Source organism: Cavia porcellus, unplaced genomic scaffold (genome assembly GCF_034190915.1).
Source record: "Cavia porcellus strain 051 isolate PalLab524CR breed Dunkin Hartley unplaced genomic scaffold, mCavPor4.1 scaffold_9, whole genome shotgun sequence".
In the NCBI taxonomy this organism is placed as follows: Eukaryota; Metazoa; Chordata; class Mammalia; order Rodentia; family Caviidae; genus Cavia; species Cavia porcellus.
The window spans coordinates 35,250,043-35,276,330 of NW_026947492.1; the positions used below are offsets into that span (position 1 = coordinate 35,250,043).

Genomic DNA, 26,288 nt, shown 5'->3' on the forward strand with positions numbered 1-26,288 from the left:
TCATTTCTTTAGTTACTAATCTTGTAAGTAGCAACCGGCCTTCAATTATCTGATTTGACATCTACTCATTTGTATATTTAATATCTCCTACTCATTAATTTATACTAGCATTCTGCTACATTTTATAAAGGTGAACTTACTGATACACTTTTTTGGTAACAAACTATGCATACATAATAGCTTTAAAAGAAACATAAATCTCTATGTTTCCAATGGAATATACTCTACATATGAAAGTAAAACACTGCAAAAAATTTTAAAGTAGTAAAAACTTTAGCATTCTGGAGGGATGTATTTCACATTTGGTCCCTCTCAGTAACACTCAGAGGAAGTAAAGTAATGGACAAGAAAAAGTCTTTTATCATATTTGCATTATTTCTGTTTGAATACTGTACTTTATGTGGAAAATGTGTAAATAAATAACAATATTCACATACTAGTGGAAAAAAAGGGAAGCAAATCACTCATGTATTTCATGCTAATAAAAATGTAGTACGTTCCACTCAAATACTGTTTATTTAAAGCTCCATGAATTCTTCTATTGCCCATAGGCTTTTGATCTATCAAATGAACAGAATTTAAAAACATAATTTAATATTTCCTAATTCCTAAAAAATGTTCATACTGTGAATCTCAAACACAATAGAGGGAAATAAAGTAAGAACACTGTAGGAATTTGTTGTTTCTAGCTCTGATAGCTACGGCAAACATGAAACATACCTTGTAAGCTCCAGGACCAATTAGCATACTAAAAGGTTAATTGCCTCAATCTCTATTACTATATACATCATGGCCACTTTTCAACAAAAAATTACTAAGCATGCTAAAAGCAAGAAAAAAAACACAGCCTGAAAAGACAAACCGAGAATTAGAACCAGACTAAGACACATTATTTTTGAGTCATCATGTAGATAATCTGCTATTAATCCATTCATTAAATGTAACTGTTTTAATTGATAATCATGATATTAATTTTGTATCCTGCAGGTTATTTCTTTCCCAAAATGCTTAGGACCAGAAGTGTTTGAGATTTTCCCAGACTGAGAAATATTTGTACATACATGAGATATCCTGCGGACAAGACCCAGTTCTAAACACAAAATTCAATTATGTTTTTTATGCCCCTTATATACACATCATGAAGGTAGTATCACACAATATTTTTGGCATACCGGTATTTGGACTGAGACCCGTAAGATGAGGTCAAGTATGGAATTTTCTACCTGTGACATTATTTTAGAATTCAATTATTTTGGATTTTGGAGTATTGGGATTTTGGATTTTCAGATTAGGGATGTTCAACCTGTATCAAAAATTTTTTAAAAGATATAAATTTGAGCTTAAAAAAATACATATTTACATTTAAACACAGAAAATGAAATACACAGGCTTAAATATTTTAAAATGTACGCAAGACCTTTGTAAGGAAAACTAAAAATTTCTGATGAAAAAAAATCAAAGCTCTGCACCGGGAATTTAGTTCAGTGGCTCAAGCGCTTGCTGCTAAGCACAAGGTCATGAGTTCAATCCCCAGTACCAAAAAAAAAAAAAAAAAAAAAAAACAAATCAAAGACCTAAATAAATACACTATGTTCACAGAGAGGAAAACTCAATATTGTCAAATATTAGCTCTTCTCAACTTGATTTAATGCAATCCCAATCAATTTGAGCAAGAAATTCTGTGAATACCTTCAAAACTATTCTAGAGTTTATACTGAAAGTCAAAAGACAGAATAGCCAACACAATAATGAACGAGAGGTACAAAGTAAAAACTAGGACAGGATTACCCAACTTTGACTAACTTTGAAGCTAAAGCAATCAAGATGGTTGGTATAGGTGAAAGAATTTTTTTAAAAAATGACCAATAGAACAGAGTAGAGCCTAGAAATAGCTCACATAAACATAGGCAGCTGATTTTGACAAAGAAGCGAAGGAAATACAATACAACCAAGATAATTATCTCAATAAATAATGCTGCAAAGTGGGCATTCATATACAAAAAATGTAGGCATAGATCTTACACCGTGTGGTGGATTAACTAATAGGCCGCTTGTAACACCCTGGTGAACTGAGTCAGCACAGCATTGGGTGTGGAAGGTCCACCTGAAGACTGCTGCCAACAGTATAAAAAGGAGAACTGGAGGGGAAGACGTTAGAGCTGTTAATTCTCCTGGAGAAGGTTGTCACACTGCTTTTCTTGATATGAACTCAGCTCTTCTCACCATCGCAGGCACTCAGGACCTTGGTTGTAGTTCTTTTCAGAGAAGCTCTGGTCCTTACTTTGAGGTTCTGGCTCCAGTGCAGATCCCTCAGCCTGCTGGTGCAGATCCTTCATCCCAACGATGCAGACTTTCTAGCTTCCACTCTGACTTTTGGGCATTCCCAGAGCAGACCCTTGATCCATGAGACATTGTCATAGACTCTATGCCTCCAGCTGGACTTTTGGAGGACAATGCCATAGGCTCCAGGTTTTCAAATGGACTTATGCATGTCACTGCCATGGGATCCAAGCCCTCAGCTGTATGCTTTGGGTCTTTAGAACAGAAAGATCTCTCCTACTATCTTGCAATTGACTCTTCAGGTGAGTATTATAAAATAATCCAGTAAATTATTCATCCTGTATTAAACTCTTTCCTTTACAAACCCTGACTACAACATGCCCTTTACAAAAATTAACTTGAAATTTGCAACCCTAAATGTAAAGCACAAAACTATAGTACTTCTAAAAGTTAGCACAGTAAAATAAAATCTAGATCATTTTAGTTTGGTAATGATTTTTTATGTAACACTGAAAGCATGGTATCAAAGAAAAAGAAATCACAAAGTACACTTCACTAAAATTAAAAAATGTCTTCCCTCTCTATGAAAGAAATTATTAGAAAAATAAAAAACCAGGTCATAGACTTAGTGGAAGTAAATCTGTGCAAAATATTTATCTAATAAGGACTATAGCTATCAAATATACAAAGAACTCAATGTAAACAGTTTGAATAACCCAAGTAAAAATGGAAAAAAATTAATAGACATCACACCAAAAATACATACAAAATGGCAAACAATAAAAAATTCTCAACATTGTATGAACTTAGGAAACTGAAAGTAAAGATATGAGTGTTTATCTTTCAGAATATCCAGCACTCAAAATACAAACAATACAATATATTGTATGAATGTGAAAGAAACAAAAACTATTATTGGAAGAATGCAAAAAGATAGTTACATAAATAGTTTAGCATCTTACAAAACAAAATATGCTCTTATACTATGATCAGTAATCACATTTCTCAGTATTTAAATGAATTGAAAACTTGTATCTAAACAAAACTGTGCATGCAAGTCTTTATTGCAACTTAATTCCAATTTCATTCATAAATGCCAAAATTTAGTGACCAAGATTTCTTTCTATAGATGAATAAAGTGAGGTACACAAATATAATATTATTCAACAATAAAAAAGAATGAGCTATTGTTATAAAAAGTCCTTAAGTGCATACTGTTTAGTAAAAGTCAATCTGAAAAATTTACATAATATAATGACTTCAATTGTTAGACATTCTAGGAAAGGCAAAATTATAGAGGCAGTTAGGAAAAAAAAAAAAATCAGTGTTCGTTCAGGGTTAGACATTACCAGGTGAATCACTGATGAATTCTAGGGTTATAAAACTGTTCTCTATGGTACTGTTTGGTAGATACATTCCACTTGCATTTATCAACATCCACAAAATTATACAACACAAAGAGTAAACCATAATGTAATACATGAAACTTTAATCAATAACAATGTATCAATATTAATTTTCTCTAAAAAATGCACTGTCCTGCCTACCCAACATGTTAATAGGGAAAACAATATTCATTCGGAAGCTGGAGAGGGGGCAAGTTGGTTATACTGAAACTCTACAATCCATATTAAATCTGTATAATTAAAAAACACGAATAAGTACATGGGATTCATTATAATTTTCTATTTTTAAAGGCTAAGTGACAAGTATATGGTAGTTCATGGCAATATTCTATTTCTGAATATGTTTGAAAGTATTCATGATAAAAAACAGCAAAACTTTTTAGGGAAACATAACTTAAGAACCACATATATTTTAAATTTTTAAAAGCAAGATCTGCCCAATGAACATTATATATCACTATTAGGTTTTAGAAAAAATTACCTGGAACAGTACAAACTCAATTTAAGTTTTTTGAGTTTTTATTTTCTGTTCATTTTAGCCATATTTTTGTTTTCATAAATCTGGAATTTTCATCATGGAGTTTTTTCCCCATTTAAAAAAAAAAAACAGTTCTGTTATTACTAAAACATGTTTATTGTACAAACTGTTCTGAAACAGTAGAGAAAGTTTGGAAAATAGAAGATAAATAACTATACTCCTGTCCATTCAGTTATTTGTATGCATTCTCTTCCCATATTTAACATTATTAATAATTAATACACAAGAATAATTTAAACATGGAATCTCTTGAGGGCCACCTTAACTTTGTATTTGGTTTAGGTTCTAAAGAAAATTATCCCTTTAATTTTTTCAGATCATCTAGTTTCTAACCACTCAGTCAAAACCTAAAAGGCAGAGAATTAAGGTGTGATTGCTGGGTTTTTCCATCTCATATACTCCAGGCCACCTTATTATGTGGACAATCTCCATGGGGTTACACCAGCAGTAGGTTTCAGGACCAGTAAATGCCCAACTGAGAAAAAACAAGGCTGTATAATCTGTCAAAGCAAAGCAGAGATCATTGCTACCCCACTTTGTTTAATTTGTGCTTTGTGACTACCACCTCCTAGAACAAAGAGACAAAACAATAGCAATGATGTAGCTCAGAAGCAATAATAGTTAGGTTTCAAACATTGGTAACAGCAACTAGCCAACTGGGGCATGACGACTCAGCCAACAAGAATTTGGCACTGGCCAAATTCAGCAGGGGGCAAAGCACAGGATGAAACTATAGACAGAGTAACACTTTCAATTCACACAAAATGGCTTTGCTGATGTGCCTTCTCTTCTGTTCTTTTTTTTTTTTTTTTTTTTTTTTTTTTGGTCTTTTTCTTTTTTTTATCCGTACCAGGGATCGAACTCATGATTGCCTGCTTGCAAGGCAGGCACTTATGCCGCTGAGCTAAATCCCCAGCCCCATCTTCTGTTCTTTTCAAGCAGCCTTTTCTATGTTAGGTGGTTTCATTCAACTTTTACATAAAGTAACAGATTTGAGATGTTTATCATTCAAATGTCAGGGAGAGCTGGTATTGCCAAGGATATACCAGTTTTAAAGCCTGTCATTCTAAACACACACAAGAGAAATGAGGAAAGAGGAAAGAAAAGCAGAGATATGAGGAAGGCTGCCTATGAGAATATACCAGAAACTGGAAGCAAACTACTGTTTTTAGCACATATGTCCAGCTTGCTTCAAAATGCAGGCAAACACATGAACTAAGAAAACTGCTAATATATAGCCAAGAGAAGGACAGCTATTGGCTGCTACTAGACTTTGTTGCTTAAGTTCTAAATCCATGTTTTGCATAGCAATTTTCTCCTAGTTGCCAGGGAGACTGATGCAAAATAATTATCATGACCAAAACTTCCAACTGATCTCAAATTTAACACATCCTGAGCTCATAGTCTTAATCTGGGTAAAACCTACACCTTGCTTGAAAACTATCAATTAATAATTAGCTATATTCTGGTAATATTCCATATGGCAGGTATTTTAGCTAAAGAGACAGTATCTAATGGCAAATACACAACTGGGAAGCAAGAAAATCAAATTTATTTATTTGTAATCTCACATTTTTAGTTCATCCAGGACCAAATGCTCTGATTTTAGTTTTCAGTTCCAGGATCTCTCCAACATCTCTGCAACAATATGTTTTCTTTGAAAGATGACTGATTCCTGCATCTATAAAGGAGTCATATTCAATACTTACATAAATCATGAGGCACCGTGAAGCAAAACTTCCCCTATCTTCTCCCTCACAAACATCAGTCACTGAATGACTTAAAGCTTTAGTCAAGGGGCTGGGGATTTAGCTCAGCGGCATAAGCACCTGCCTTGCAAGCAGGCGGTCGTGAGTTCGATCCCAGGTACCAATAAAAAACGAAAAAGACAAAAAAAAAAAAAAAAAAAAAAAAAAGGCAGCCGTGAGTTCGATCCCCGGTACCGATAAAAAGGAAAAAGACAAAATAAATAAATAAATAAGCCTTGCTACATGAAGTATCTGACCACTGCCTTGACAAAAAGCTAGTTTACAGGACAGTTTGTTTAACACAAGGCACTCCGAGTTCATACTTTTTGATGATCTCTACATTCACAATGTAGGCATATCCCTAAATGAGAAATTACTATGGACAGCATGGTAAATACTCTTTACTACATTAATCAAACTTTTGTTTTGTTGGAGACTCATCTTTGTAAAAACCATTTTTGCCTTCTGCTGCAGTAGCCACTGAAGAGCGGCAGCCATGGCTCTGCGCTACCCCAGGGCTGTGGCCTCACAAGGGCCACAAGATGACCCAGAATGTGAGCAAACCGAGGCACAGCCGCCACCACAGGCACCTCACCAAACACACCAAATTCCTGCAGGATATGATCCAGGAGATATGCACCTTCGTGCAGAGTGCTATAAAGCTGCTCATGGTCTCCAAGGCCAACCAGGCCCTCAGGTTCACCAAGAAAAGAACGGGGACACACATCCAAGAGAAAACACACATTGGCCGCAATGAGGAAAGCAAATTGAGCCCTCTCCTCCGTGCAGAATACACCTTAGCAGGAAGAAATAAAAGAAAATAAAATCCATTTTAAATTCTCTCTCTATACATAACTTTAATTTTCCCACTCTTGATGTGTTGGAAATTTTGTCTAATTTATCATCTTCAAACCTTAAGAAGATAACCTTTGCTTGGTTTCAAACTGGCTAACCTAAGTTAATCTTACTTTTTTCTAACAACCAAGCTATGCTTTTCCAAAATTCTGAAATAGTCTCAGTAGAATGAAATAAAAAGACAAAGCCTATTTCAGAGGCATACATTTAAACAGAAAATACCTGCTTTCAAAATCAGATAAATCATCACGGATCAGATAAATCATCAGCAGAACAGCACCTTTCTGGCAAGCGTGACATCATAAATTCAATTTCCAGTACCAAAAAAGAACAACAACAACAACAAAACAGATACAAAAAAGAACAGAAACAACAAAAGCAGATAAACCCTTTTTCTTGACCTTCATCTCAAATTCCTAGGTATAGCGGCTCTGACTCCTTTTCACAGCTGTCTAGAGCAGGATCAACCTGATCGTGCTTTCAAGTACCTCACAAGACCCATCTGATGCTACACTGTCAAGAACAGTGTGACCTCCAAACCATCTCTGAGGTATCAGAGCACTTCCCTTTCCCAATGGGTCAGCTATACTCACCTTTCAAGAAAATGGAAAGCAGTCTTCACCAAATACATGGAGAGACACACTTGACGCATAAAATGGTGTGCATCACTGCATATTTTTATCATTGCTGACTTCATTTGTAACCAGGATTCACAATGAGAAATGGGTGCTCATAAAAAGAGAAAAGGTTTCATTAAACAAAATTTGCTCTTAACACATTTGGCACACCTGTATCATCTTATTCCATTTTTCCCTAACACCAATTTAACTCATGAAATCAATTTTAACAGCTGCTGAGGATCACAAATCTACAAGCTGGAAATCACTGGAACTTTTAAATATATAACATCATACACAAGGGAACTCTAAGGTCACTCAAGAACACCTAGGACAGTTCAAGTGAGTAAACATTAAATCCACATCAATTCTGAATTGTTTTCCTTCCCTACTTGCATGAAATAAATCTAGGATGGTTTCTCCATACTTTCTTTTTAGAACCTGTCCTCCACATAATTAAGAACCATTCTCAGATGATAAATGTTTAGTGATATTTGGTAATCAATAGATATCCAAACTCTTAGAAAACCTCATGGACAGATAGTTCTGCAATTTATACCTCATGAATTCATCCTGTAATTTCCCTTCCCATCTCCCCTTCAGCTCAAGGACTCGGAACTAACATCTACTGTATGTGCTTATTTAATATTACTTTTCTCCACTCAACACATTCATTCTCAAAATAATCTTAAGATTTTTAAAACATAAAAATAAAAATATGGTTTTCCTAGCCTCCTGATATTTCTTGTATGCCTTATCTAAGCCCTCCCCAAAAGAAAAAAAAAAAAAAAAAAAAAAAAAAAAAAAACACGTTATAGTAACTTCTGTCTTGCAGACCTAACTACCAACAAAATAAAACTGTTTGCCAACTTTTTTTTTGCATTTTTATGGTAAAATTCAGTTTGCTTTTTAATATTATCCTCTAAGAAAAGTTTTTATCCCAAAGAACATAAAACCACAAAAACACAATTCCATCTTACATAATACATGTGTTTTTAAAAAAATGCTTCAGAAATCAATAATCTGTAAATTTACTAACTTCTTAGAAAAATATCGGTGTTGGGCAGATGGTGACACATGACTGTAATCCCAGACCTCTGGAGGCTAAGGCAGGAGGACCACAAGTTTACTCCCAGCCTCACCAACTTAGTTACTGACAGACAATCTGTCTCAAAATTTTAAGAAATTTTTAAAAGGGTTGGAGATGTAGCTCACTGTGAAGGTCCTCTGTTCATTTCCCAGTACTACCAAAACAAAACAACAACAAAAAACACTTCTATAGTTAATTTTTAACCACAGAATTAATCATTAATTGCCTACAGCACCTGATCCAGAATCATTGATTTTTTTATTTATTCATAACTAAGCTCTGGTATCTTAATTAAGCTAAAAAAAAAAAAAAAATGTCCATTACAGGGCCAGAGATTTAGCACAGTGGCATAAAAGCCTGCCTGGCAAGCCAAGTTTGTGAGTTTGATCCCTCGTACCAAAAAAAGCCCAAATGTCCATTACGATGAACCTATAGCAGATGCACCAAAATGTCCATCTGCTAGGTGTGGACCTGGGAAAGCACTATAATCAGAGTATAAAGATTCTGCATCATCCGATCACCCCAATGCAATTCAAGGGGCAGAAATCTCAATGAAATCAAATGGCAGATAAGCATGAATTTCCATGAAGCTTACTGTATAGTTTAAGTTAACTTTTTAAAGACATTCACAGCACCTTTCAGGTCTCCTTTCAGTTTTTCACTTGTTAGCTGCTTTAAAGGAATCAATTTGTCCGTCCTGTCATAAAAATAATTCATTGATGCCTCAGTGCTTTATCCATGCTGCCACCTGCTTTCTCCTACTAGTCCATCAGTGAACATCACCCTCCAAGACTTGCTGTCTGAAATTCAGCTAGCAATCTCTGAAACCCTGCAGAGATCTTACTATATTCAGTAAGATCTTTTAAAACAGAAAGAATTGCTTCCTTATTTTCTAACATCCCTACTCAATGCAGAGATTGGCTTTATCAAGCAGAAACAGAATCAGACCTTTTCCCAGTTTCATCCAAATTTCCCAAAAGGAGGTAAGAGTGAGCAAGACTGCTTGAGATCCAAATTCAACCAGATTTAAGTAAGAATTCTCCAGGTTTCACGTCATTCAACTTGGCCACTGAAAGAATAATTATTTCTTCCTGAATTGATCTCTACTACCTCCACAGAACCATCCACAGAACTGAGATGGCTGTCAACATTTGCTCAACAAAATACCTTTCACACTGGGATTTGAGAATTCCCTTTTTCAATGATGTTAGAAGAAAGATGAGCACCCATTAACTATGGAAGTTGGGATTAGTGGGAATGAGTAACCTCAATAAGATAAATTATCTCAGATCTGTATCTTTATTTCTCTCACACACACATACAAATTCATACACATGCATGAATTTAAAAATTCAATTCTGTGTTGATTTTTCGAAGTGTTCTAATAATGCTTACAAGAATTAGGAGTATAGAATGTCACTAATAATAACTATTTCACTTTGTAGCGTTGAAAAATAGACTTTACAGGTAAAATCATCTTAGTTCTCTTTAAACACATCATTTCAGTTTCCAGACTATTTTACAGCTCTGCTAAAAAGATTCTGCCTATTTCACAAAAACTGAATTTTAGAAATGTTTGTACCATTCTACCCACTGCAGTTTTTCATGATTTAAGTAACAGAAAGTTTGGTATATTGATACCATACTACAAAACCATATCTGTTCAAATAAAGCACAGAAACCAAAACTTGTGCCTTAAATTATTTGTTCTTCTTCGTTAAGAAAAAGTTCAGATAAGAGACAATTATGCCATAATAATCTAGTTAGGAAGGATAAACAATAAGTACAATAAAAATCAAACTACACCAAAACAACAAACACTGTGTTACCAAAGTAAACAGAATTCAACAAATTTGCTCACATATAAGCTTGGCATGGAAAGGTAATGAATATAGCACACCATTTATGACAGTACTTGCAAGGGAACAAATCTCTGCAGATTCCACCTAGAAATTCTCCAATATAACCAATAACTAATATTTTATTATACAAATTCCCCTTGATTAAATACTTTACATTTTCATATATTTCAGCAGAAATGTAAGCGATACCAAATTATCCTTTTATCGACTCACTTAGGTTACATTAACCTATGTCCCTAGCAGTGTGTTAGTCCACAGTTTGTGATAGTAACTGTCTGATACATGAACGGACTGAATTATAACAAATACGAAGAGAAAAGGTGGCTATCCTAAATGTAAAGAAGCAAACAGTTAGCAAGTGCTAAGCAGACAGTGTGGTGCTTCAACCACACAAGTTAAGATCAACAACAGGTTGGTCTAACTGATAAAAAATATTATCCAACAATGAAACTTCATTTTCTAACTCTGTCAGCTGTGATCAATCTACCTAAGTATCTGTTTTGTCAAAGATAATGTCATGTTATCCTATGAGGATTTGTTTCCAGTAGTTTATAAAACATTACAAAAGAAATTAAGTATGCAAAAGGTCTATGCTTAAACTCTTGCCAGAAAGGTATTCCCAACATCTTAGAAACCTAAATCTGTATTCCAGAAGAATGCTTTTGTTTATTAACAAAGGAATATTATACTAGAACACCTGGTATAAGTTAATTTATCCATGAAACTATATGTATACCACAACCAAATGCAACATCCAGGACTTGAATATGTAGATTCTATTATTACCTTGATATGTTATTTCAAAAGGAATAAAACTCTGCTCAGATATAATTGGATTAAAACAAAAAAAAGAAAGCAAATTACAGGCAGAAATTGAAGGTAGAAAGGCAGGTAGGAAAGGGTTTTGAAGATCACAAATTAAAATAGCACTAGCAAATTACTTACAGAGAATAGTCAATGAATTGAAATGCTGTTAAAGAGTAAAGGTTACAAAGACTATTTATCCCAACTTCTGTAGCTCAGTAATATGATGGAGCTTCAAAAATTTTGACCTTCCTTCCCTCTACACCCCGCCCCCACACACGCTGAAAAGCAATGTGCACACCAGGCAATTATAATTATGCAGCAAAGCTCTGACAGAAGGGTACCCAGCAGGCCTCCCTCCTGATACCTCCCACAGCTTTCCACTAACTTAACCTCCCACTGAGTGTCACTTAACTTCACACTGGATAGGGGGAAAGATTCCTAATATCACCACCTTGGTACCTTTACACACAATACTGCTTCTTGATGTATTTTAACAAGTTTCTTTGCAGACATATTTATCTTTATATAACAGCACATACGCAATTCTGCACCTTCCTTTTCTCTAACCTAAATTTACGTCATAAGATTTATGTGTAATTGACTAGATAAGTAATTTATTGAACTTTAAAAGCAATTACTTAAGTCATCTCTATTTTCTATTCTAAGTAAATTCTAATTACATAGGTTAGCACTACTTGAACTGCGTGCAATCCCACAGGGACACTGTGGGCTATTTAAACTTGAGAGAAACAACTGATGTCACTTATATTTCCTGGGCTGGAACTGGATCCCTGGCAGTATGGGAATGTATGGGAAATGGATTAGCATGAGCAACTCAATTAATCACAATTAACCCATAACCTGGGTAAAAGAGTTTTTACTGAAAGGATGAAAGAGCAAGGCTATGATTGGTAATCTGCAGTACAAAGAATATCATTACAGGGATCACTAAATCACTACGCACAAACCTTTTAATGCCCTTGGAATAATGGCATTTATACCATCTAATTTACAATGTTATTAGTAGCATCATGAAAGTAAGTATTGGTGGGGCAAGGATGTCTCTGTACTTCCAATTTTGTTGCAAACCTAAAACTGCCTTTTAAAATAAGTTAATCATCTTGCTCAAAAAATAAGGAAAAATAAAGCAAGAGTCTTAGTACACAATTAGCAAAAACCATGAGATAGAGGGAAGAGGAGGGCAAAGAAGGAAATAGGAATTAAAAAGAATTAAGATGTGTTGGGGCCAGGGATTTAGGGTTAGCGGCATAAGTGCCTGTCTGGCAAGCAAGTTCGATCCCTGCTATCCAAAAAAAAAAAAAAAAAAAGAATTAAGATGTGTTACGTACATGTACCTACTCCCCATGATGAATGCAATCGTGTACTGAAAACTGGTATTAATAAAAAATTTAAGAAAAAGAAATATTTTAGTTTATTTAATAAAAATGGATACTATACTCTTAATATTTCTTTGGTTTCTCATAAAGGGGGCTGTCATCTTATTAAGTTAATAGCAATTATTATCCTTTGGCTCATCAACTATACATGGTGCCCAGATATCCACTAACTTCCTATCTTCTTCCTATTTCTCTCACAGATATCAACTATTTGATTGTTCTCATACGTTTCCATAATATGCTAGAAGCTTCTTTAAAATTATATTTGGTCATCACACACAGAGTATCAGAATTGGTTCTAGCATTGAGCACTTAATGACAACCTGAAGACTTTAACATCTCCAAACAAGAGCTGGACACAATTTCTTATATCAAAGATGTGGTGCCTACTTTAATAGAGCTAATTTTCTAGGAAAAGAAACAGGTAAGTCATTAAGACATTAAAATAAAATGTGTCCAGATATGGTGACACACGCCTGTAACCACAATTACTTGGAAGGCTGAGGAAGGAAGATCACAAGTTCAAGGCCAGTATAACAAACCTAAGACTCTGTCTTAAATTTTAAAAAAGTAAAAGGACCAGGGATAACTCAATGGTAAAGTAAGTACAAGATCCTGATTTTAATCTTCAGTATTATATAAAAGACAATAAAAATGTGAAGAAAAGCATGTTTTTTAAAAAGAATAAAGCCTCAGAGGAGGAAAAGACCTTAAAAAGCCAACTAAGTTATTCCGTAGAAGCATTAGTGAACTCTTGTTGCAGGTCACAAAATTAACATTTAATATCAATTACCACACATTTCACATGTAAAATATCTAGCACAATCAAAATATACATATAAGGAAACTTTGTTCTCATATTATATAATAAAGAAACATAAAAGAAGTCAGGTGATATGCCAATAGTCATATAGCTATAAGAGGGAGAACTAGGATTGAAAATTACTTTTTCTGATTATTTCTACAAAATCAAGTTGAGTACTGTTAATGCTAACTCTTCAGTGATTCTACTTAACATTAAAATATTCTAATGAGTAAAGATGAAATGTTATTAGCACTGTACATGTGTGGGAGAGAACACTGCCCCTTTCAGTTTCTTTTAGCCAGATTTAATGTTCAGATCACCTGAATGAATCAGGATTAGTTTGAACTAATATATGTCCTGACTGAAGTGGACACAATCCCAAACAAGACAGACCCATCACCTAAGTACTTAAAATATTCAGTCTCTTGTAACTGACATCTTCATTCTGCATTCTTATGCTATCCTCTCTCATTATTCTCATAAATGAGTGCCACAAATCATCACATTCACTCAGCCTTGAATATTCACAGAATTATAATTTCTTTTTTTTTTTTTGTCTTTTTTTCATTTTTATCGGTACTGCCTTGCAAGGCAGGTGCTTATGCCGCTGAGCTAAATCCCCAGCCCCAGAATTATAATTTCTATTAGACCAATGTGAGAATCGACAAACTGGAAAGAAAAGCATGTGCACCCAGTAGTTTCAACTTGAATGCCTATGGTTACTGCTGCTTTTCCTTGTTCAGGGTTAATCAGGATCTGTAGTCTCTTTCTTTACTGACTGAACATCATTTCTTCCACCCTTTTTCACTTTGCATGCTGAGCCAAAAGTCCAGACTTCCTGTCTGTTACCTACTTCCCCCAAAGCCTAAGCCAGAGCTACTGCTAAGGTCACAAATTCGCTAAGAAATATCTTTTAAATAATAATAATGATGATGAAGATGGTGGTGGTGGTGGTGATGATTATGATGATGATGATTTGTCTTCAGGTAAAATCCATATATCCTCTCCTACAGATTTTGACACCAAATCCATTGCACCACTTCCCTAGGATCAACCTAAGAGGCTCAATTCCATTTTCTCATTAAGCCAAATGAATCCTCTTCAACTCTTAGATTAACGTCCTTTTCCTCATAATTCCCTTTCCCCAACCCCTCCAACATGCCCTACAAACTCATTCTCTTTTCTAACCAATAACCAACTAGATGACTTCACATTCAACATAGAGTAATTACATTTACAAAACACCTATGCCATATGTGAGGTACCTGAGAAGGCAGCACCTCCCCCTTCAAAACTCAGAAACCTATGTGGAAAAAGTTCTCTCATCTACAGAGTTTGGCTTGTTAAATGTTGTGGAACTGTCCAACTATGGACTTCCCTTCTGAAAACTAGTGACCATCGTTTTGAGTAATTTGTATATACCGCTGATTCAAGTCTACAGCACTAAGGCATCAGTTAAAGATGTCCATAAAGTCTCAAAATCTATACGATCTGTTCATTAACTCCTAAACACCAATTTAATGTTTCTTTGGTTCCCAAATCAATATATAAAATTGTGTGGTTTTTTTCCTTAAAAAGGTAAAACCAATAACACAGCCTCCATCATTTCCTACTAAGTAGATATAATTTCGATCACAAACAAGCCATATTTTAACGTTCATTTCTCCTTCAATATTTTATAAGGACTATAAAATTCAAAAAAACCTGAAATGACTAGGATTATAGTGTTCTTGCCCAAAGTAAATGAAACTGAGGCCATATTTTTATAATATGTTATTATGAATTCTTTCCATTGGCGCATACAAAAATCCTAGAAGGAAAACAGGGCAAATGTTACTCCTATTATTGATGAAAAGAGAGTCTGGGGCCTGTGACTGGTATCCACCACTAATTAGTCGCCATGCCATGACTGGAGAGAAATTCTAAACCCTAGGTCTGTCTGCTGGCCCCTGGATTACCCAGTCCCAAAAGTCAGAACAGGGAGGTCAGTGCTGCAGCACATAAAGTCTGCTGAAAGCAACTTTAAAGTGCCTATTTGTAGTCACCATTCCCTGGCTCATTTACTCCACAGACATTCCATATTCTTCTCTGTATCATGTTCTTCTTAGTAAAATGTAAATTAATTCTTATTCAGCAAGCTACTGAGATCCATAATGTCCAAAGAAGTGAAGAGAATACAAATATTCTTCATACCTAGAAGCTTATATTCAAAACACTAATTCAATTTTTAAAAAGTGAAGACATACATGGTTTTGGAGTGATACTTCTAGACAGCAAGCAGTTCCTGAACAGCATGTGACCACCTGAAGCTAGAAGAGACACAGCAGGATCCTTGCCTAGGAGCCCCAGAGTGATCAATGTCCTGCTGACACCTTTATTTGGATTTCTAACCCCAACATTTGTGAAAGAATAAATTTTCACTGTTTTAAGCTAAGAAAAAAGTATCACATGTGTTTATGTGTATATGCTGGGAGAGTGTATAAACATTGTACCCTTACACCGCTTTGTTTTGTTTTTTCTCTTTTTCCTTTTAAATAAAATTAAAAAAAAAAAAAAAAACGACAGAGAAAATCAAATTTAAACTCTTTCGAATACAAAACTGCATGGCTAACCAGATGGAAGGTACACCCTTCCATAGAGTGAAGAAAAAAGAAAACGTAGCTAGCCTCGGCCGCAGAAGCACACTTGTAAACACAGACTCTGGGGCTGGGAAAGGAGGACTGTTGAGGTCAAGAGCAGCCTGAATAACTTAATGAAACCCTGTCTCACAATTAAAAGGTCTGGAGATGTAGTTCAGTGGTACAGCACTTGCTTAGCACACAAGAAGTCCTGGATTTACTTTCCAGCACTGTTCAAAAACAAACAAACAAACAAAAAAAAAACACTGAAGCTCTCAAATGTGTCACTAAAACCTAGGTGGAAGATCACATAACTGAACAAAAGAGAACCAACTGGCAGGGAAAGAAGTTTGCTGCCTGAAGCACATCCAGGTAGTTTTATCTCTGTTGGTGAAAATCCCACCCAGAGCTTAGGAAAATGAGGTCAGGGCTGAAACCCTAACAACAGATATTATCACATAAGGAAAGCAAACTATGAAAGGACTAAGAAGGAATCCTTGCACATCACCAACATTCAATTTTTTTTTTTTTTGTCTTTTTCTTTTTTATCGTTACCAGGGATCGAACTCATGACTGCCTGCTTGCAAGGCAGGCACTTATGCCGCTGAGCTAAATCCCCAGCCCCACATCACCAACATTAATGAGGACACAAGAAATAACAGGATAATGAAGAACTCAGCAACACACCCTGCAGAGAGAAACCTGCAGTATTGGAGCTGGGGTGGATAAAGTAATGACATCAGAAAGGGTCATCAGTGGAGAGCTATGATTGCTTTTAAAGGCCCTTCCTCTTACTTCATATGTTGACATGATTTTCCCAAATCTTCCTGAACAGGGTGCCCCTCTAAAAAATCACCTCTATAGGGTCAGGATGCAAGTCAGTGTCAGAGCACTTGTCTAGCATGTATGAGGTTTGCAGTTAATATTCCCAGCACCACACCCACAAAAAAGTAAAGCCACTCTGTCTTCTATTTAGTTGACCATTTTTAAGAGGAACCATAGTCGTTTAAGTTTTCCACAACCAGCTTTTAAAACAGTTGGAAGGCCAGTCTCATAGTCCTTCAATTCTCAAGTGTTACACAGTAACATTTTCATAGCACATGAAACCTAAGTCTTCAAACCATCTAGGTATGTCTAAGCTGTAGCCATGGACTAACCACACCTGTGTTATAATAAAATGATATATTTAACAGGGAAGTTTTGTTATTTATGTGCACTAACTATATCGTATGTTATATATGCGGCCCAAGACAATTCCTCTTCACTCAGCAGTGCAAGCAAGCTAGTCATGTCCAAACAAGGCTTAAACTGTTTTCACAGCTAATTATAATTTGCTTACCCTTGCTACTCTTTCTGGCCAGTATTGCTTTTTATGGCCACACTTTTCATTCAGACATTTGAAAGAATAAGGAAATTAAACAAAGAAGAGAAAATGCTCATGACAACAAAATAAAATTAATCCAGCACAGTTCACAGCTCCCATTTGGAAAATAGTAATACAATACACACAACAGAGTATTCTCATTTCTATCAGTGCCTTACTGCTCTCATTCATACACAAGTACACACTAGTTTTCAAAAGGAAAGCATTACTTCTAGAAGTACTAGAAAAAACTGAAGTTGGGTCTTTTATTTGGATAAGCTCAAGGAAATGCTATTTGGTAGGTCTTTGGGATTTTAGATCCCAGACTCAAGCCAAGGTTCAGGAAGGGTACTATTAATGGACCAAGGTTACGCCCAGGCAGCATTTTTCTCCTTTTTTTCCTCCCTTATCACCTGACATTAGAATCATCCCAGGGTACTTTTCCCGGCCTTCACAAAACACAAGTCACTCTCCATCACACTAGATAATCAGCCAAATCAGATAAGCAACAACATAAAAATGTCACGTTTTGTCATTTTAAAAATACCACTAGGCAGCTCGGCATGGTGGTACATGCCTGTAATCCCAGCACTCAGGACACTGAGGCAAGAGGATCCCTGTGAACTCAAGGCAAGCCTGGGCTACCCAGTGAATTCAAGACCAGACTAAACTACATAGCAAATCCTGTCTTTAAAAAACAAAAAATACCATTAGAAATAGACACTTTCACCATAAAGTTTAAAGATCTGCTACTGAAAAAAAACTGTAATCATTAATATAATTTAGAAGTATTATTCTTGTTCTTTCCTACCATGTTCCATGTAAAAATTGCAATCTGAAGATCTATTTTCAAATAAAAATTCAAGACCCTAGAAAATTAAGGCTTATTATTCCATGTATTCACACCTCTATAAAATGAAAAAGGGTTGGAAAAACTAGTGGGTTATTAGCACTACTGGTACTATGTTATTTTTTACAATTCCATACTTTACTTTCTCTGAGGTAAAGCATATTTCTTAACACAATAGTGCTGTATATGTCTATAACTCTTTCATAAGTATTATAACTGAATTCTTAGAAATGCAATCAGGATACAGATATGAGTATCACAGTATTTTGATTAACCATGTATTCTAATAAATTGAATATTTGATTAACCAAATATTTAGCTTGCAAGAAGGGTCCACAATGCCAGAAACACTCAGACTAATATGTTTTAATTTGCCTGATGGTAAAACAAAATTGTTAAAATCATTACATTTCCATTTGCTCTTCTATTAATCATCCTGCTTACTCCTTTGCCTTTCTTCAAGGGCTATTAAGATGAGTAAATATTATATAAAGTGTTATGCATATGCAAAAAACAGCCTTTATAACTCAAAATGTGGGAGATGCAAAAGATGTACACAGACTCCATTACCTAAATAGCTAGATGATAACAACTGGCTTTAATTTTCAGGATAAAATTCAAAATACGGGAGATGAAAAGATGAACACAGGTTCCATGGCTTTAATTTTCAGGATCAGCAAGAAGCAGCCCTTGGTTGATGAGGCCTGACCCTTCAGGGATGCATGATAAGATTACTGACCCTAGGCAGAGGTTCAGCAGGCAGGAGGGAAAGGGAACACTGCAGAGTGGTAAGCAGACCCTGGTGGGTGGCAGGTGGAGAGATAAAAACACTGCCGCCACTCTAAAAGGGTAAAATGTGCAGAAATTATATCCAGATAGCAGGGATGGCTGGGGCCAAAGTAGGTGACAATCACAGCTTCACCAAGAAACAATATTCATGAAAGAGATTCAACGTTACACAACCCCCTTTCCTTCACTCATTCTCATCTGTTCATTATAAGCACTTCATTGTTACAGATCATTTACTCAATACCACTTTAAAATCTGATTTTTAAGTCTAATATTTCTGTTTATGAATCTAGAAAGATTCGCCATTCTCCATATATATAGTGTGTGTATATATATATATATATATATATATATGTTACTTTAACAGTGCAGATATATTACTTTGATATGCTTGTACTTGGTACCAAAGAAATAATAAATATTAAGTGCTATTATATAATCATAAACATCATCAATATAATTTATACTGGTAAGAAATGTTAATAATTGAAAAAACATTAAAGACTTGTTCAGTAACTAAGTTCAGTAGTCTTCTGAGTATTCTGCCTCCCAAACTGCCTTGATAATAAGGGCAATGGGAAGTGAGGTACAAGGCAGTTATCCCTAAGCTGTGATGCCCCACTAGACATTTTCTGTTCCCAAGGAAATGCATTTTCTGATCTTCCAACCCAAGACAGCCCTCCAATTACCACTTGCTAGAAAGGAAAACCAGGAGAAATACAGATACTGTTAGAGGGCACCTATTAAGCTCGTGTAGAGCATGAAAGAGGTAGATTGAAGTAATCAGTAAGCTCAATTTAATTCCACTATGATGAGCACCAAGGCTCCCATTTAAATTAACGGAAGTACAACTGCTTTTACTCTAGGTTAACATGTCACCAACACAGAACCTTAAAGCACCACACTCCTAATCTACCAGTTCTTAAAGTTAATTACAGTTCATTTAAAAGATGCAGCTACTTCTGCTCATTTAATTCAAATTCTAATGACTACAAAGAACCAAGTGAATGGTTGAAATAATTACACTTATGTATCTTTGATCACATTGCCCAAACAAACAAAATCACCTTGATGGGGTAAAGAACAATGAAGTAACTCTCACAGAATAAACAAGAACGCACAGAGGGTTCTGCTTAAACTAAATGAAACCTAGGTGAAAATTTAAATACTAGAAATAGCAGAAAATAAACAGTGCTCACCAGATGCTAAAGGATGACCAACAAAATAGTAGAAAACTTTGAAAGGATTTGCATGTCTTAAACTTTCTCCCCCCCCCCTTTTTATCTAAAGCATTCCCCTTGCTACCAAAAAATTCTCATGAGCAAGACTTGCTAAAAGTAAAAGGTCAACTTGAACAGGTGAAAGGGAGGTTGTGAAACACAGAAGGGGGGAGACCTAGGCACTTCACCCCTTCTAAGACTTCTCACTGTGCCTATCTGTGTGTAAGGTGCTCCTTTACTATAAACACCTACCTAAGCCCCAGAGAGCAATGCACTGCTGAGGTCTGTGCTCCCTCAGGGTAGACACTGCTTGCTTCTTGGTAAAACTCTTACTAACTGCAAATTATGAGCAACCAAACATTCAAACAAATGCCTTCCTCCTTCTCCATGAATCACTACTGCTGGGAACTTCTGCTTCATGAAGAGAGGCAATGTGACCAATAAAAAGCCTGTAATGCTCTCATCAGGGCAAAAAAATTTCATAGAAGTAAGAAAAGAAGTAAAGAAGTGAGAAAATGAACCCCTGACACACAAGGCAATATCAGCAGTCTCTATGTGAGAGGAAAATCAGTCTCAACGAAACAATATCCATTAGACTAATTCAACATTTAACTAAGTTTTCTAGTTTTTCAATTTTGTTTACATATAATTGGTAACTGATTTGCTTTTACAATAATATAAATGTCAAACACGACTACGGTTTCGTGGTTATGTATGATCATAATAAATAATTAAATCTATATTAGGGTCCATTAGCTTTCTTTCTTTTAAGAGCATCACAAATATATAGGCATGAGAAACTTAATAGGGGATTGAACCAAAAGGCTTCACGCTGAGCTATATCCCCAGTTCTCTTGTTATCTTAAAACAGGATGTCCTTATGTTGTTCAGGCTGCGCTGGAACTTGCTATCCTCCTGTCTCAGCCTCCTAGACTGCTGCAACTAGAAGCATGGGCCACCATGCCTTCGTTAAGAAACTGTTTTGTTTACGAATACATGTTTGCAGGCTATAATGTTCACATGTGCCTTAGGATGTAGGTACCTTTCCTTACCACATCTTAATTATTTTTATTCACCTTCCCTCTTCCCTCCCTTTTTGCTCTTTGTATTTCCTTTCCACATTTTCATTTCAATTTTTTATCAGTCTGTGTTTGTGACACATAATGATTATATTCATAGTGTGTAGTTGGTAGATGTATACAATTGGAGAAGTTATCTTCAATGCAGACCAAAATTCTGGCTAGCTCCAGCTTCACAGACAGTGAGAGGAAAACCATGATAAGGAATGAAAGCCAAGAAGCTGCAGGGCAGGGTAGAGAAAAGAATGTTGATAATGCTCTTTCCACCCAGCCCATTCTGTCCAGGCACCTACCAAATCCACAGATGCTTATATAAAGGTCACAGTATTTGCATACAACATCCTCCACTCTAAATCCCTAGACTAATTACAATACCTATTACAATGCAAATGATATGTAAATACTAGTTAAATACTATCCTCTAGGGGAAAATGACAAGAAACTTCTGCATGAGTAGTCAACATTTTTTCTGAATATTTTCAATAGTGTATAAAATTGGTTGGGTCCACAGATACAGAGGTTGCATGTTTTGAACTGATTCATTTTCATTTACATACAAAAACTATATATATTTAAGATGTACAAGATTACATTCTGATTTATGCATATGTCACAAATCAAGCCAATATATACATAGCCTCATATACTTATCTTTTTTATAATTAAAGCACTTAAAATCTTTTAGAAGTTTTCAATTCTATTTTTTTATTTCTTTCCTTTATCTTGGAGGGGAGCTGTGCACACTTTCAAGAATAAACCTTGTACTTACACGAGTTTTTGAACTCAAACATATCAAGAAAAAGTACAGGAAAAATGACAAGACTAATTTTTAAATATTTCTTTGGATATGATCCTTAAAAGGAGAAAATTAATAAGCAAAAAAAAAAACAAAACAAAAAAAAACCCTGTAGTTCCACAGTTCAAATTTTAAGGCTGAATTCTTGCTAAAGAAATAATGTTCACAGAATAATATTTAAGAATAAGGATGGCAATTTTGAATCACACAGCATAAACTAAACTTGATTTATGTGCCCTGTGAATACTTTTCAAATTATCACCACTTACCAAATGGTACATTATTATAGACAGCTAAGTTAGGCAGGAATATAGTAGGCAGACAGGGCTGGGCTGCAACATGAGTGCAGATGAGAATACATCAGGACTGTGGCTGGAGGTAGATGTGAAGAAGTCACAATGGCAAGTGCTACATACTTCCCTAAGGTGTGAGCTTAATCATAATTCTGACCCGCACTGCACCCACCTCATGATTTTGCTCTATAAAACTTCCTTTGAGAGGTAGGCTCATTGGCAACCCATTGGGAACTACTCCAACTCTCAGGATAGGGGCTTGCTCCTATCCCCAAGCCCCCATTTAACTGCTCATTCCTTTTCTCCAATACATGTTCCTACTCTCAAGCCCTATTGTTTTTTAGAATTCATTCTTTGACTTTGGGGGACACGAGTTTAGCATATTTGAGATCTAGCATGTCCTCTACTTCAATATGTCATGTAACAAAAGGAACAAATGATCTCAGTGGTAAAGCTTTTGTACATATTTTCTTCATTTTACAGGAGAGGTTGTACACAGATTAATTTACTTCCAACCCTCACAGAGCACTTGGACAGCACCAGAACCTAAGTTTAAATGCAGGCTGATTCATTAAACAATTATCCATTGTCTCTGAGTAGATGCAAATATAAAATGTAGTAACTCATTTTTCAAAATGTTAAGTACTATTATTTGAAAATGAAATTCTGTAGTTTAATTCAAATCATCTAGATCAACATGTAAGACCCCCTACCAAACAGTCCACTAAAAAACTTAAATTCTTAATCATAGACCAAGGAGCACTATGGCTTCTATTGGGACGATCATGCATGTATTCATCAAGAGAAGGCGTGACAAAACTCTCACCAGAAAAAAGCATCTGCCAAGGATAGAAATAGTATAGGATGTCAGCTAAATGAGATTATGTTAGGAATTCACTATTAATCAGCAAGTATTAATCATTATTAAACAGCATTGTACTTTTAAAAAAAATTTAATGGATAAAAGATACACCTATAGAAATAGGAACATAAAGTTAGTCAGAACAAAGGCCTCCATCAGAAAGGAAAACAGGAGACAGGACTAGGAGAAAGAGGGCTCCCATAGTGAACCTGGGAGAAAACTCAGTAGGACTCAAATTCTTGGACACACCCCTATGCTAGCATCGTTGGACAGTATGCATTTCGCAGCTGCAGTATGGCCTCTGAGCATCCTCCCCAAGGGACAGAGGTGTTCCGGTGTGGAAAAAAACAGCGTTAGCACATGACTTCAAGGGTTTCATTCCTCTAGAATCTCACATTTGGCAGCTGATGCTGGAGATTCTTTTAACAAGCAATGAAGCATTTTCTTTCCACAATGAAAAAATAATAAATCAAATGTTTGCTAAAATAATACAATTTAAACACATCAAATTGTATATTTAAGTGCCTAAGACCAAATTATCGGGGAGGCAAGGTTTACCTCTTCAAAGAGCTTGGACTCTGGAGATGTCTATCTTCACTTACTTATAGAAGTATACACCTATTAAGGGTGGGAATCACCTCAGTTTACAAGACTAGACTCAAGAATCATGAGGAAGTATGTAACATCACTAGTAAAATAATGCACGCATTCGATTCTCAACTTTTAAAACACCAAAGTTCATCTCATGCAGAGTGCAGAGAAAAATGCAGAACATCTGGCAGGTCCAGTAAGAGTCAAGATGGCATTTAGCACTCCAAGATAGGAAGACAGGGAGGCATCACTCTCACCAAGATGCAAGAAGTTAGTCCTGAGACCTCAAGCAGGATTTTCAAAATAGCAGGGTACAGAGTTCGAATCTGTACATAAGGAGAGTGGAAAGTAAACCTTATTTATTCACATATCACAGTAAATACTATTGTGGTAGCCTCAAATTCAGAAACTAATATATTCCAGCCATAAAACTTCTACTTTTGTCAAGTAACACAGGTGACATGTAAATATTTTAGCGTTTGGGGTGATTAAAACAAAAAAGGTTTTTGGAAATCATTAACCTCAAGACAGCTTTCTAAATTCCATTCTTCCTAAAAACACAAACTACAAAACAGAGATGTGACGTTGCTGACCTCGCACTTGACCTACACAAAGATGCTGCCCATCTACAAGTCGTAGGACTTCCCAGATCACCCAAAAGCCTATCCACTTTGTGAAAATATCTCATCCTCCCTGCCAGCAGACGCTTGAGATTCCATGGTTTCACTTCAGAAGCTAAAGCTCTCAGAGCTTCCATTAAGATGCGAAATCTACCCTGGGAAAGGCAACAAGTTAAGCTTATCAAACTTAATTCTCCATAGAAGCTGTGTGTCAGATACTGTAGTTTCTTAAACCTTAGTAAGTGAAACTAAAGTTTCAGAGGAGGGAAGAAGGAAAGAAAGTCTTGTGTGGAAACGTATGGAAGAGGAGGGCAGTGACATTTATCAGATATTCAAGTTGGCCTTTAGCCAGTGAGCTCTCATTCTCAGTAACTCGAACAACACAATAAAAACCAAAAATGAAGACGCACAGAATTTTGAAGTTAAAAGTACACTGATGTTATATTACTGTCTTCTATCATCTTATTAAACGACAAAACTGCAAATGCAGTTTTTTAAAAGTCTACTCAGTGACTGCCGAGGGAAAAGTCATGTAAAAAATAATTTCATTTATCTATCATTAAATAAACTGGTTTAAATTTATCCTTAAATTCTTATTTCCATCCCTGCCTTTAAGGAATTCTTTTAAAAGGTTCAAACTAGGCACAAAAGAATCTACCAAAAAAAGGGGAAAGGGGGTCCCCAACATCTTTCCAGCGGCGTTACACAAAAGTTGCTTGGACGACCTTCCTCCGGAATACACCCGGGGAACAGTAGAAAACTTTCCTTTTTCTCCAGACTCAGAAAGTAAGAACACCTAAGAACAAACTTTGTTGGCCACCAGCAGGGGAGCTCTTCAGCTTTTGTCCCCAAATCCATTCAAACAAAAGAAGCTCCGTCTCCTCCATCCCACCCGCTCGGACCCTGCTCTCGGGACCCCGGCGCGCCCTCTCCTCCCGGGCCGCGCCACTTACTCCTCAGCGCCCCGATGAGCAGGGAGCCATCCTTAATGAGCTCTTTGATGAACTTGTTGGTTCGCTCCAACTCAATCTCGTGACACTGCAGTCGCTCCCTGAAATCCGGGCTGTCCAAGTAGGAATCGCTGAACTCCAGAGTGGGCAGCCCCATGGCACCGGCGCCGCCAGCCGCGGCCGCGGGCGAGTCGGGGCAGGCGCTCAGGGCGGGGACGCGGAGCGCGGAGGAGCCGCGGCGCGGGACGCCGGGGACGGCGCGAGGGAAACGGGCCCCGCGCGCCGCGCCGCCTGCGCCGGCTCAGGCTTCGTCCTCGGCGGCGAGGCGAGCGAGGGCACGGGCGGCCGGCCGAGGCGCGGGTCTGCTCAGGCCGCTGTCATGGGCGCGCATCGTTGCCCGAGCGCCGGGGGACGAGCCTGCGGGCCTCAGCCCGAGCGAGCGCGGGTCGCTCCACGCGCGCGGCACTTCCGGCAGCTGCGCCGCCCGGCCCTCCTGACAGTCGCGGGCGCAGTGAGCCCACAGCGCCGGCAGCGGCTCGGCCGGCCAGGGAACGCCTCCCCCTGCGCGGACGGGACGCGGCCGGAGCGCCCGAGACCCTCCTCCTGGCCGCGCGCCCGCCCCGCCCACGCCCCGCCCACGCCTGCTGGCGCTGCCCCGCCCCCGCGCAGCGCTACCTTCGCCGGGGGCGTTAACCCTGTCCTCGCCTGTGCGTCCGGCCCCGCGGGTCTGCAGGGTCGGCTCAGGGTGTCTCGCTCCCCGCAAAATATCCCTGACTCCTGGCCTGCGCCCCGACTGCTTCTCCCCTCGGTGCACGCCCTGAGATCGCCTGGAGAGAAACCAAAGTTAACTTT

General features: G+C 37.0%; 1 protein-coding gene across 4 annotated transcripts in view; it reads right to left on the bottom strand.

The window, feature by feature from the left end:
• Arhgap42 (Rho GTPase activating protein 42) overlaps nt 1-25,614 on the bottom strand; it is a 239,955-nt gene extending 214,341 nt beyond the window's left edge. For all 4 annotated transcript variants that reach the window (XM_063256192.1, XM_063256193.1, XM_003472736.5 and 1 more), the window contains exon 1: nt 25,440-25,614. In XM_063256192.1, coding sequence (XP_063112262.1) covers nt 25,440-25,593 — 154 coding nt within the window. In that variant the 5' untranslated portion in view covers nt 25,594-25,614. The remainder of the gene's footprint in view (nt 1-25,439) is intronic.
• Between the last annotated feature and the right edge of the window lie 674 nt (nt 25,615-26,288).